The sequence below is a fragment of the Balearica regulorum genome, chromosome 23 (assembly GCF_011004875.1).
Source record: "Balearica regulorum gibbericeps isolate bBalReg1 chromosome 23, bBalReg1.pri, whole genome shotgun sequence".
Taxonomy (NCBI): Eukaryota; Metazoa; Chordata; class Aves; order Gruiformes; family Gruidae; genus Balearica; species Balearica regulorum.
Window position 1 is genome coordinate 4,271,763 of NC_046206.1, and position 12,097 is coordinate 4,283,859.

The window sequence follows — 12,097 nt, forward strand, 5'->3', positions numbered from 1 at the left end:
TAGCCCAGTTACAGCTTTTATATGAAAATCTGGGTATGCTAAGGACTGCTCTTCCCTCCAACACCCTTTTGCATGCAATGCCTCTCTTGCCTCCTGGTTTTGTACAACGCAATGTTGTGGCTTATGTAGCAAAGTTCATGCTTTTTTTCCAGTCTACGTAAGTAAACTTGGATCAGGCATAGATTTACTACAGGGGGCTAGAAGGGCTGTACTCTGACAGAAAACTGTCAGGGTAATGCATATTCTCACTTCACATGATGTGATAGCAGTTCTTCCCCCCCCACTCAGATTGGGGAATGCATCTGCCACTGCCTCATATAAAATGGGAAATTTAGCCTCTGGGAATGCACTGGGTGTGATTGTGTAATAAAGCCTAGCAGGGAAAGACTGCAGCAGGAGCATGAATCTGGATAATACCGGCAAAAGGAATTCATCCTTCTATATTTGATACAAACCCTGTGGCTATGAAAAAATAGTTGGGCGTGAAATCTTCCTATGAAGGTCCATAATTTGCCATAGTACTGGAAATAATTTTGATTGTTCCAGTCTGGCAGACCTGCTACTGCCATAATCTCTAGTAGTCAAAATAAGTAATGTGCTGCTGGCCTTGCCTGCCATGTGTTCTGACCCCCAAGGCTCACAACCTCCTGCTAGTTTTTCTTCTACATACTGGAGACTGGCTGAAGACACCTACTTTTCAATTCGGGGAGACATGTTTTTATGCTTATTGCAATCCAACCTGTTGTAAGCCAGGAAGCTGTTCTGTTATCTTGCAAAACATAAATCCTGAAGGAAGGATGTGCTAAAGTGAATCACAGCAAGAATTCTTAGGAGACTCTGTCTTTACTCTCTATCTCTACAGACAGCCCACGCTTGTGTTTTTAGAGCATTTTACCTTAGAAAATGGGCTTGGTAAAAGATCAGTGTGACCCAAGTATACATACAAGTGCTGTTAATGGAGCCTAAAAATACAATTGAAGTAGGGGATAAATAAACAGTTGCTAGTGTATCTCGTGTGGCTTTTTTGGTTTAGGTTTTATTATTGCTAAATGAATTTGTTGCACTGAAGGGGAATATTGGCAAATGCCACCATGTCTTTTTTCTTCCCCGAGGCTGTTTGCTGGTATATCTTGCACAGAATGATTGCTATGAATATGTTACTTTGCTGTTCAACAAGCCAAAAAGACATTCCTCCAGGACACTACAAAATATTAATATTTTCTATTTGGTGAACAATGAGTAAATAATCTAAGCCTTTCATCAGAGGTGTTCAGATAATCTAGACAATGGAATAATGAATTTGCATGTAAATGTCTTCTGTTGGAGAACTTGAATTTTAAGTTCTGCACATCATCCTGGAGTGACTGGAGGGAACTGTATGTCTGCCAGATTTCTCCAACTCTTGTATTCAGACAGGCAAGAGCTTTCCCTCTATCAATTTTTGCATGTAAGGACTTCTCTCTGATTAGCAGAATCCTCAGATTTCACATCAACTTTTCTCTGACTGTTACTGAAATCTAATCTTAAACCCTGGAAGAGGTAAAGTGGCTGTTACACAGGACTATTCCTGGTGCATTGTGTCAAGAAATGGTTAGACCTTTTTGGCTTTCCACAGAACTAAGGCTAGCATGCCTCTCACTGTCTTTTTCAGTTAAGTGTAGAAGTTCAGTCAATAGTTGGGTTTTTTCCCCCATAGTATGTTTCACAGGGATGCTTGTTTACAACAGCAGCAACAGGTTCAATCATTTTACAATAGGTATAAAATTTTCTGCCAAGGCAGCTTGTGTGTGTAAGACTACACAAAGTAGAACTGACAGAAAAGTGTATTCAACAATTTTCATTCACTGTCTTCTCCTTGTAAATCTCCATAGGAGGACAGCTTGTAAAACTACCCTTAGATTACAACTGATGCCCCAAGGATCTGTAGTAAAATACTCACTTCACCTCCAGCAAGGGCCCCTTACCAGAGAAAAAAGCAAAAGCCAAGCCATAAGGAAATGAAGGTCAAATGAACATGTCATCTTGTGTTTCAGCTTCCCTAAACTTAACTAATACTACTGAGAAACCCCAATGGGAGGGACTGGTGGTTGTTTCACATAGCAGCATCCTGAATCTGCATCTAGCTGTGAAAAGAAACTGCACTTGTCTAATATAAGCAGGCTTTATTTTACTGTTGATTTGAGTCTAGTGGAATAATTAGAAAGCTCAACTGTCACCACAACAACATGGGGTGGCAGAAAAGGTATGACAGAGTAGTCTCTTGCCAGGATAAAATGATAGATGCTGCATGTTGTTCTAGCTGAGTTCATTTGCATACTAGGCACATGAGACAATTTATTGCCTGTACCCTGAAACACTTGATAATTGTCAGGTGCTTGATGAGGGTTTGGGATCTGTGACTAGAATTGCTGCTTTGTCCAGTCCTCAGTTCTCTGCTTTATTCTTAATTCTCTCTGAATCAATGGAAGAAAGTGACAGAAAAGGAACTTTGTCCTACCCTTCTTCCAAAGGGAAAGAATAAGGAACAGTGGTGTATTAGCTCTGCTCTAGTTCTGGCTGGACACAGCTCTGTGACCACTCTGTGACCACTCTGTGACCAAGAAGTTAAAAGCTTATATGATCAAAAAGATATTAGGAATTCAGCTGAACTCTTATTTCTGACTCTGACAAGGCTCCTCAGGTGACACACAGCAAGTCATAACTTAAATCTAGCTTATAGTAACCTTTCCCTTGTAGAACTTGTAGAACTGTAGGCTTGGAGGGAAAATGGTATAAAGCAAGTCTTTTTTCTGACTTGTATCTTGGGTAGGCTGGGTTGGTACTTAGTTTGAAGTTAGTTTAGTATCTAGGGATGCAATGTGACAGCAAAGGCAAAAACCCCCACGAAGCAGGGAAGGTTCTTCATTTGGTAAATGGTGCCTTATGATTAAGGGTTGGTCTTGGCTAGTAGTGTGTAAGGGGAGTTTTTGTCTCAACCCTGTTGTCGCATTTCACGTGGGCTCCTTTTCTTAGTGTGGGTTTCTGGAAACTGTCTAGTTGCTGATACAAAGCCTAAAGCAGATGCTGTAAATATGTTTGAACCAAATATTTCATTCCAGATTTTGAACTGTATTAATTTGTTATGTGATTTTTCTGCTTTCCTAAGCTCATGGTTATTAATGCATTTATAGCAATAATGGGGCTTCTTTGTTAACCTCTGGAACTTGAATTTGCCTAACAGCTGCAGGGGTTCCTTCTGGGCAGATAAAGGCAGGTACTTACAGTATGACACTTAAGCAGGTCCTCATGAAGGAAGAATGGATTAGTCTTGAAAGACTTTTTTCTTTATAACATTCTGTACATATATGCATGTTTAAGAAGTTTTTTCCTGAAACGATACAGTAGAGGGACATGAAAGTGATGAGCCATTGTTACAACATTGGAAATCCCCAGATGTTACTGCTGCTAAAGTAATCAATCTTCTGGTGACTATCAGAATCTCAGTTATAATACCTGACTTGGTGTTCTTGGCTTATAATTTGGGCAATAAAAATAGATGTCAAAGTCAACAAATCCAGAGCCCTTTGCTCCCTAGCTATTTTAAGGTGCAAAAAATTTGGAACTTACATTTGTGAATATCTGTCTGGAGTAGGCATGCTTAAATAACCCCATGGCAGAGGCCACAAGAGTTTTGAAAAATATTATAATCAGCTGTTTCAGTGACTTGACTGAAGAAGTAGGAGCAGCTGTAACTTTATTGCTGTGTTCTTTCAACTTCACTGTGTGAAATGAGTTTAGTGCCTTCTGTGTAGGGTTAAGAAACTGCCTTGGTTTGTGTGGGTATGAAAAGCCCAGTTTTTAAGAGTGGTCATGCTGAAGCAGGACACCAGTCAATAGGATTCTTTGCTCCCAAGGTCAGGCTGGGGAATGTTTCTTGTAGTTAGTTACGTTTTGGAAAGACTAGGAAAGTTTGAGCTTTGAAAGGCAGGTGCTCTCCTGACATGCTAAATGCAATTTCTTTTCTGGTATCACACTGGAAGCTTTCTTATTAGATTATTTTGAAGAGGAACCGTTTTACTGCTTAGCAGGAATGATGTGCTTGATACTCTTGTGATTTTTTTTTTTTACTTGCATTGTTGTTCTTGCCTTAAAGATCTTTAAGAATGTTTTGTGTGTGGAAATGCTAGAAAGAAGGGGAAGTTGCAAAGCTAAATTTGGACAATGCATCTCTGTGTGGAGTGTTTTTGGTGTGGAGCAAACATTGTGAATATGCTAAATGACTCCAATAAAACAGGCTCAAGCCCGTCTTTTTCCCTCGAGGCCTGCCCTGGTGCTTGAGAGCTGTATTAATCTTGCATTTATTATTAAACACCCTGTCCTTGAAAGAAGCCTTGAGGCCACAGTTTTTCCCCATGAACTTTTATATCTCTGGTATTTATTGTCTACTGCTGCCTGTCTGTCTTGAATGTAATCTATCAGCTTTACGCTTGTCTTGGCCTTGATGGCAATGACCGCTTGGATGGGAGGGGAAGATGTCATGACTCTTCAGTGCCTGGCTTCTGTCCTTTAAAACAAAAGTTGTTAATTGTGGCCATTACTCTGGCAAATGATTTGGATTCTGGTCCAAGAGGGCACAGCTCCTAACTCTGCCCTAAGCATGGTTTTTCACTCCCATTTTCTGAGAGGGGGTTAAACCGTGACACATAGCCTAGTATCTCAGGAAATGGGAGAGGGTGAAATAGTTCCTCAAGAGTGTACGAGGTAATGCATGCATTCATGTAAATCTAAGTAATAGTATTAATATAACTAGAAAAAAACCCTTTTCAGAGGCATGTTAATGAAAAGTATTTAGGTTGGTAACTCCAGTGAGCTGAGACTACTCAGGCATACCTAAATCTATGGAATCACCGTATCTAAATGAAACTTTAAAGTGTGATTTTAGGTTTTTCACTGTTCACAAATGGTATCAGAGGCTGAAAGTGGGCAAGTTAGCCATCTAATCATTTCAAAAGAGCCATGCCAGCCTGTCAAGGACTTATTTGTCTTGATATCTTTGTTTCTTCTCCTTATCAGTGTTATGGATTGCAATAGGAACTGATAGTTGAAAAATTTCACTGATGTGTCGTTCTGCTAGAAGTCTGCCAAAGACAAGGTAGTCATTTTACAGCATGCGAGGCTTAGATAATAGGTTTATTTCCTGAGAAAAGGAAGCTCAAAGCTATCGCATTCTTTGCTGCCAGGTCTGTTTTGCCCACCCCTGTTGTTAGGGTGCTAGGGCTTATGAAACTATACCTTTTTTGCATCCAATTACCCATCTGTGCTTTTTTGTTATTTTAAGTGGGTAGTCTGAAGTAAACGAGTTGAGTAGGGTGTAATGGTTCACTGAAGAAATTCAGCACCTACAGTTGAGTATTTCTACCAAGAGTATTCAATTGGAGAAAAGATACATCTGTTACAAGTATTCAAATCTGGCCTGACCTCCATAACTTAAGGAATGTCTAGTTCTTCTGGTGTAAATGACATGTAGACCAAGAACTCTTCCTGGAAATGGTTCAGAGAGTAACTTAATATTTCTATTTCAAGTTCTCTGCAATCTGCATGTGCTTTAATTTCTATGCTTCAGAACTTACAGGTACTAAGATGGATTTTATCTTCTGAATTACTTGATGTCTTTATTTGAAACTAGATTTGGTTATATGGGAAAAAATACAGAAGGAAACTAGGTCAAAGCCTCTAGGACCTGCTTCTTGGTCAGAAGCTCTGTATCTCAGAAAAAGAACCCATTTCCTGAAGGAACTCCTTTTATGTTTGTATGGTATTTATTAGCTGACAAATTGTAAATTCAACCTTGTGATCAGCTGACCAATCTTTTTTCTGGTAAGGGTGCTTGAATAGTTTATACTTACATACGGGCTAGCAAACAGTAAGTTTTTTGTTGAAATACTTTGAGAGGTATCTGAGTGTACTATTTTTTTCCAAGAGAAGGTGAAACCATCTTTGCTTGTGTCATTTTACATTAGACTCTCCCAAACATTGGATTACATATTCCATCAGTCTCCAGTGGGGAACAATCCTGCAGAATGTCCATGGGGACTGAATAGATATCTAGTGACCTCTTAAATCGTATGAAGTCACTCAGATCCTATGCTCCGGCTGCCTTATGCAGCACCAGAAGCTGCTCAATTTTGTCTTGAATTCCCTGTCTTTAGTCTGCTTTCCTTTCTCTGTGCTCCAGTTCACTAGTAACTAGTTTGCATTCACACTTATGGGTGGTGGGAGGGGGGAATAAATTCCACTGTTCTATTTTCTGTTGGAATGGAAGGGCCAAACTTCACTTCCCTTCAGGTCTCCCCTAAGGACTCGCAAATGAAGAATGAGGTCTTTTTTGGCTTTTCTTTCTAATTGGCAGCTGAAAAGGTAAAAACTAGTCACAGCAGTTCCTAGCTGGATGGAGCCAATTGGAGTTGTGAATGATTTAGGCGTTGTACTTGCAGTGCTGAGCTTCCAGCTGCTTTTTCTCTACTTGGTTCAGGACAGAAATGAGCATGTGGTCCTAAACTGATGATATCTGCAAAAAGCAAAGCGATAGGATGACTGAAAGACTTCTCTAGTGTGGATAGGGTTTTGGTCCTGAGTTCTAATCTTACCCCTGCCAATATTTTTCTTTTCTTTCTCTTTATGGGATGTTGTACTTCATCCTTGAAGGGATACTAGTGTAACATTTTAAAGGCAGAGAAGACTATGGAAGTGCTAAGTCTAGTTCTGGGGTTTATTTCTCTAGGAGAGAGGTGCTGCATGTGCCTGCTTAGAAAAAAAAAAAAAATACTGTATTTGTGTAGTAATAAAGCAACATTTGACTGTTTTTGTCTGAAACTGAATATTCAGCAAAAATGAAATGCTGGTTTTACCCTTGAGGCAAGTCTCAGCAGAAAACTTCATATTTGGAGGGAATAAGTAGGAACCTGTTGTGCAATCAGACTTAATCCCATGTCTAGGTGGGCTATTCTAAACGTCTTGTTTCTCGTTTGTAAAGCAGCTTTTCTTTTGCAGCTTATCAATATCCACATAAGTCTTTGAGGTCAAATTCCATTCTCAGAAGCGCTGGGTTAGCTTTGTGCTGACCCCCTGCTTGCAGAAGGGAGATTAGAGCCTGTGGGAGGTACCATGGTAGAGCTGGCTGTAGGGGCACAATTCTGTCTCTTCTCAAGGGAACAGATTTAGATCTGAAAATAGGTGGGTGCAAATCTGATGCCCAATTGCATAATTACTGTAAGCACAGGAAGCATGCTTCTTGGTACTAATACTGTATTTTTTTTACCTTTAAGAGTCACTATCTCGGCTCTTGTGGAAATCCCTGTGTGACTTTGTCATTTTAAGAATATTTGAAGCCGTGCATTGACAGCTCTGTCTTCAAGGATGCTTTTCTGAGCCATTCAGTGATGCATGAAGGAGTAGGCTTCTGGAAAGGGTCAGCTTTGCTTTTTATAGATAAGCACTCAAAACAAGAGAGATGCAGATAACCTTAACATAACAAACTTGTTTGAGTAAGGGCTGTATTTGAATAATAGCAGTATCCTTGATACGTTTTGGCTTCTGAGCACAGAATTTTTTTCTTCAAGTCTAGGTAGACTAATCACAGATGCTGATTGCAATGTGAAGTTTGCAGTATGTCTGGATGGTCTCTTGCAGACAGACCAGTGCTCATTTTGCTTGTGCTGTTAGCCTGCAGAACACAGTGAATGGTGCTTTACTTGAGTATACCCAGTTACCTGCAGAGCAGTGGCTTTGGTTCTGTGCTCGCTTGTGTATAGCGAGGTGTGTAGGCAAAACACCTTCCTCAGTAGACGGTCAAGGGATGGGGCTATGTTTTGTGGACTGCCTGTACTTTATGATGTGATGGACTTAAATGCTGGCTGTACTCCCGAGAGGAGAAGGCACATTTGCAGGAAGAAGTTCTTGGAGTATGTATTCTTGCTTAACACCTAGAGAAAAGCAGTCAATTGAAGTTGGGAGGTGGCAGTTACTTGTTAATTGCTATTTCATATATAAACCTTGCTACAAGCCAGTGGGGGTAATCAAAGCAGTGGTGTGTCTTAGCATGTGTAATGCTGCTATTCTGTATTAGATCAGAACAATGTCTAAGTTGTACCCTCTGAAGGGGGACTTTTATGCTGGGAATTAGGGGGAGACTGTCTTTTCCACTTGAAGGAATTGGGAGATGTCAGTTTTTCCTTTTACTTGCTATATGCTCGTATGCTGCTACTGTGTATGTGAGCCAGGTAGTTTAGCTGTACAGTGTGGGTCATGCAGAGCAGGCTAATGCACCCTGCTGCTTGGTCATCTCTGTTTAAATCACCTCTGCTATCCAAGATAATGTGAGTATCTCTACTGCAGTGTAGACAAACCTTTAGTCCCTGACTGCAGTTTTGTCAGGCTGCTGCAAGACTCCTTTACGCTAGATAAGGTTCTTCTCTAGAAGACTACTTGCTTTTTGGATACAGTCTGTTCACAGCCTTGCAAAATGTGATTGCACCCAGTCACATGCCCTCACAGGTATTAAAGAACAAACACTGGACTTTGCCAATATCTTATTTAAGCTGCGATAGGAAGCCTGAGGTTTGCTTTGAGAACAGTATAGAAGAAGCCCTGAACTGGACTGTCTTGGGGGGCAGGAAGGGTGTTGGGGATGGTTGGGTTTTGTTTTGTGCAATTGTTTTGGTTATCTGCTGTCTACACTGTGTGCTTGAAGCTATGCTTAATTTCTCTGACTACAGTCCATGTGTGTTATGTGTTTGGTTCTGAATAAGTATCTCTGAGGAAATGTGCTTATTTTTTTATTTTATTTTTTCTTTGATTAGGGTGGGGCTTATCAACCTACTAAAACAGTCCACCAGCTTTCTCTGTGTATTGCGCAAGCCAGTCTCTCTCCTGGGACTTGTCAACCACAGGATGGGATCTAGTGTTTCTGTCAGAACTGGAACTCTTAAGTGCTGTACTGACCTGTTGTAAAAGTAGACCCAAGTATCTGAGTCTCAGGCTACACAATGGATTTTGGCTTGAGTACGGTTAAAGAGAATTTGGTGTCCAAATCCCTAGAGTGTGTTTTTGAGGAAGGAAAATTTGGTCTATGGTGGTCACTGTAGTAAGACAATATGCAAGAGCGAAGTAATGATCAGGAAAAGAGGATCGCATTGAAGCTGTGAGCTTGTTTTGGCAGAGGAGTGGTGTGCCCTACTGAAATCATTTAATGCTAGAACAAGCCCAATTACCCATTAACCTGCTCTGGCTCAGTATCTGTGTCATTCTTGTCAGGTGTATATATAATCCTAGTGTCCTAACCTCTCTGATGTCTGGGAACAAATAAATACTTAAACTCCCAAACAGCTGTATTCTTGCTGCAGATGGTGGGGACAGATGCACAAAACCTCTGACCCTCTCTAAATCCCTCTGTAAATGGAGGAAGTATAAATATTCAGACTCTTCCACTGTAAGATTCAAGCACTTTCTTTCTACTTTCAGTCCTGTGTGGTTTCGGTAACAATATGGGATTCAGTTAGTCTAGGCACCCTCTTGCTGTAGCAGACCCTTTGTTTGTACCTTCCACATCTGCAGCTTTTTTTGGGGGTTTTTGTTCATTTGGTAGCCTTGTCATTCTTTTTAAATCTCTCTTTTAGATTACATTGCAAAATCTCACCTGATGTAGAAGAGGGCTTTTCTCCAGGAGTGGCTCTGAGGATGGATTGGAAAACACAGGGAAAGGAAAATCCCTTAAGAGAGCGCCTGCTTCTTACTCGGCAGCCAGAAGAGGGTTAACAAGGCGCACAGCTCCTGTGCAGGCAGTGCGTGCACTTGGCAGTGAGAGATGTGCTACAGTACGAGAGGAGGAGTGGAGCAGCTCTCTGTTCCGTTTGCCTGCTGTCAAATTGACCCTGCGTCTCCATAGCTGGTGTCCGGCTGGCATTTGAAGGGTCCCCGCCTCCAAACCCTGCATCCTGCCTCTCCGGAATGGGATCTTCCCCTGCTTCGCACGGTGCTGTCTGACCCGGGTGTGCTGCTGGGAGATGCTGGCTGATGAATGAGCGTCCCTCCAAGCAGAGCCAGGTAAGACAGCCTTACTCTCCTTCCCATCCTAGCTGGGAGGCACTGGGTTGTCACGGTCTGTGGGAAGCCAGGCAGATATGTGATGGTGCTGGTGTCTTGGCATGGAATAAAAAGTACAGGTCTCTGGGGATGCTGTCGTACTGTCTTCTCTGGAGGCGTCTGAGGGGACTTGCGTTGTTTTAGCGGCTATGTTCCCTCTTTGAAGCACTGAAGTTATTGCAAGTCAATGGTAAAGCTATTAACATGGACTGTTGAAAAGGCTGTGATGGGGAAGATCCGTTTGTATTTTTGGAGGGATAAGAAATTTGGTTATTCTTGTTGAATTAACAAGTTTTAAATGTGTTTTGAGACAGGTCCTTTGAGAGTCACAGTATTAAAATACTACACACAGTGTAAGAATAAAAGGTGTGTGTTTTTTCAGACAGGAAGGATGGAATGCTCAAATGACTATATACTTAGTATTTTGCAGACCACCTGGATATTGCAAAACACTTGTGCAAATATTGCTTCAATTTATAAAAAAAAACCACCCTTTTTACTCTGTTCTCATATCTCTTAATTCTGTGTGGTTTTCCTCTAATTTCTCAGTTCTTTTTTGTTTTCAAAAGAGCTTTTAGCTCTGTCAATATGTATTCCTAACTTGCACATTCAAGTGATTGCCCAGGAAATAGCATGCTAAATGTGAGTTAGGCTACTGAATGCAGCAGGTTAGTCTAGCTGCCTTGAGTTGTCAGAAAAGCTATTGCAATGAATGAGTATTGATCTTACCACACTTTTCATAGCTTGCTGCCTATGTGCTTTTAGAATGACCTTACATAAGATACTCGGGAGCCTTGTTTAATTCATACATAAACACATATGTTTGACAGGAGGCATTAGTTAGTGCAGCAGAGTTGCCAAAAACCCTTGGCTGGAGCGTGGGCTGAGGTAGACAAGGATTTTGACTGTACATTGATTATTCTGTGAATACATTCAGCTCAAAATGTATACCCACCTAATCCTATTAATAGTGATCCTTTTCAGAAGCAGGCATTAGGCCTTAAAAGATGACACTGTTAATCTTGGTTGTTAGCTGGTTGTGATTCTCTGAATATTTGATGAAGAAAACACTAATAAAATATTAGCCCTGTATGCATAGAGTGAATGCAGAAATTCACAAACTTCATAAGCCACTGGAATTCTGATAGAAATACCAAACTCTGAAAGAAAAGAGCAGGTGAAAGTTTGACTTAATGTCTAGGAAGCATTCCTTCTGTTTTTTGTTTAGTCTTTTCCACAGCTACTTAGTGTCCTGTTGCTTATAGCAATTGCATGCATGTGAACTGGAATGGAAGAATACTATGATTTGTGACCAGAGCTGATCTGCTTGTCTTTCATTTATCTAATAACAAAATGTTGCACCATGTGATGTATAATCCATTCTGCCTGTGTGCATATTTCATGAAAACATGCTGAAGCAAATAGGGAAAAAGAAGTTTAAGGTCAATATGGAGAGATCAGGTGTTGTTACAATTGTCTGCTTTTGACCTTTCCTGTATCAGAAGTCTGAAACATTTGGGTAAATGTTAAATAAGAGATTTGTTACAGAATTACATGATCTTTTGTGTATTAAAGAATGTCTGTGATTTGGATCTTGCTTTATCTGGATTAGATGACCTCTGAATGGTTCTTGGTTTTTTTTTCCTTTGGCAAACTATATTTGGTGATTACTAATCTCAAGACTGCAGCTCAGGTCTTGGAATACCAAATGTTTAAGGCTTGAAGCTCCTGTTGCCTTTTTCCTCCTAAAGCATGGAAGCAGGGGAGTGAATACTTCAATCTTTGGCCTATCCTGGAAGGAACATGGTCTCTTAAGACTTTATAGTGTCAGTTTGCTTTTGTGAATGTAGATGTTTATAATTTAAGATTTATCTGGCAATTTATGAATTCCTTGTTAGGAAGTCAGAAATCAAGGACTCCTAGACAAAAGAATGTTAGGAGGGAGCACAATTAGAGCACCACCTAATGATGCTCTTGA

The 12,097-nt window shown here is 40.6% G+C and overlaps 1 protein-coding gene across 1 annotated transcript in view; it reads left to right on the forward strand.

Annotated features, from left to right (window-relative positions):
• Positions 1 to 9,872: 9,872 nt before the first annotated feature.
• Positions 9,873 to 12,097, forward strand: part of GRAMD1B (GRAM domain containing 1B) — a 134,307-nt gene continuing 132,082 nt past the window's right edge. Inside the window, exon 1 of the mRNA XM_075774755.1 lies at positions 9,873 to 10,080. Within this exon, the coding sequence (XP_075630870.1) occupies positions 10,055 to 10,080 (26 nt within the window). The 5' untranslated portion in view covers positions 9,873 to 10,054. The remainder of the gene's footprint in view (positions 10,081 to 12,097) is intronic.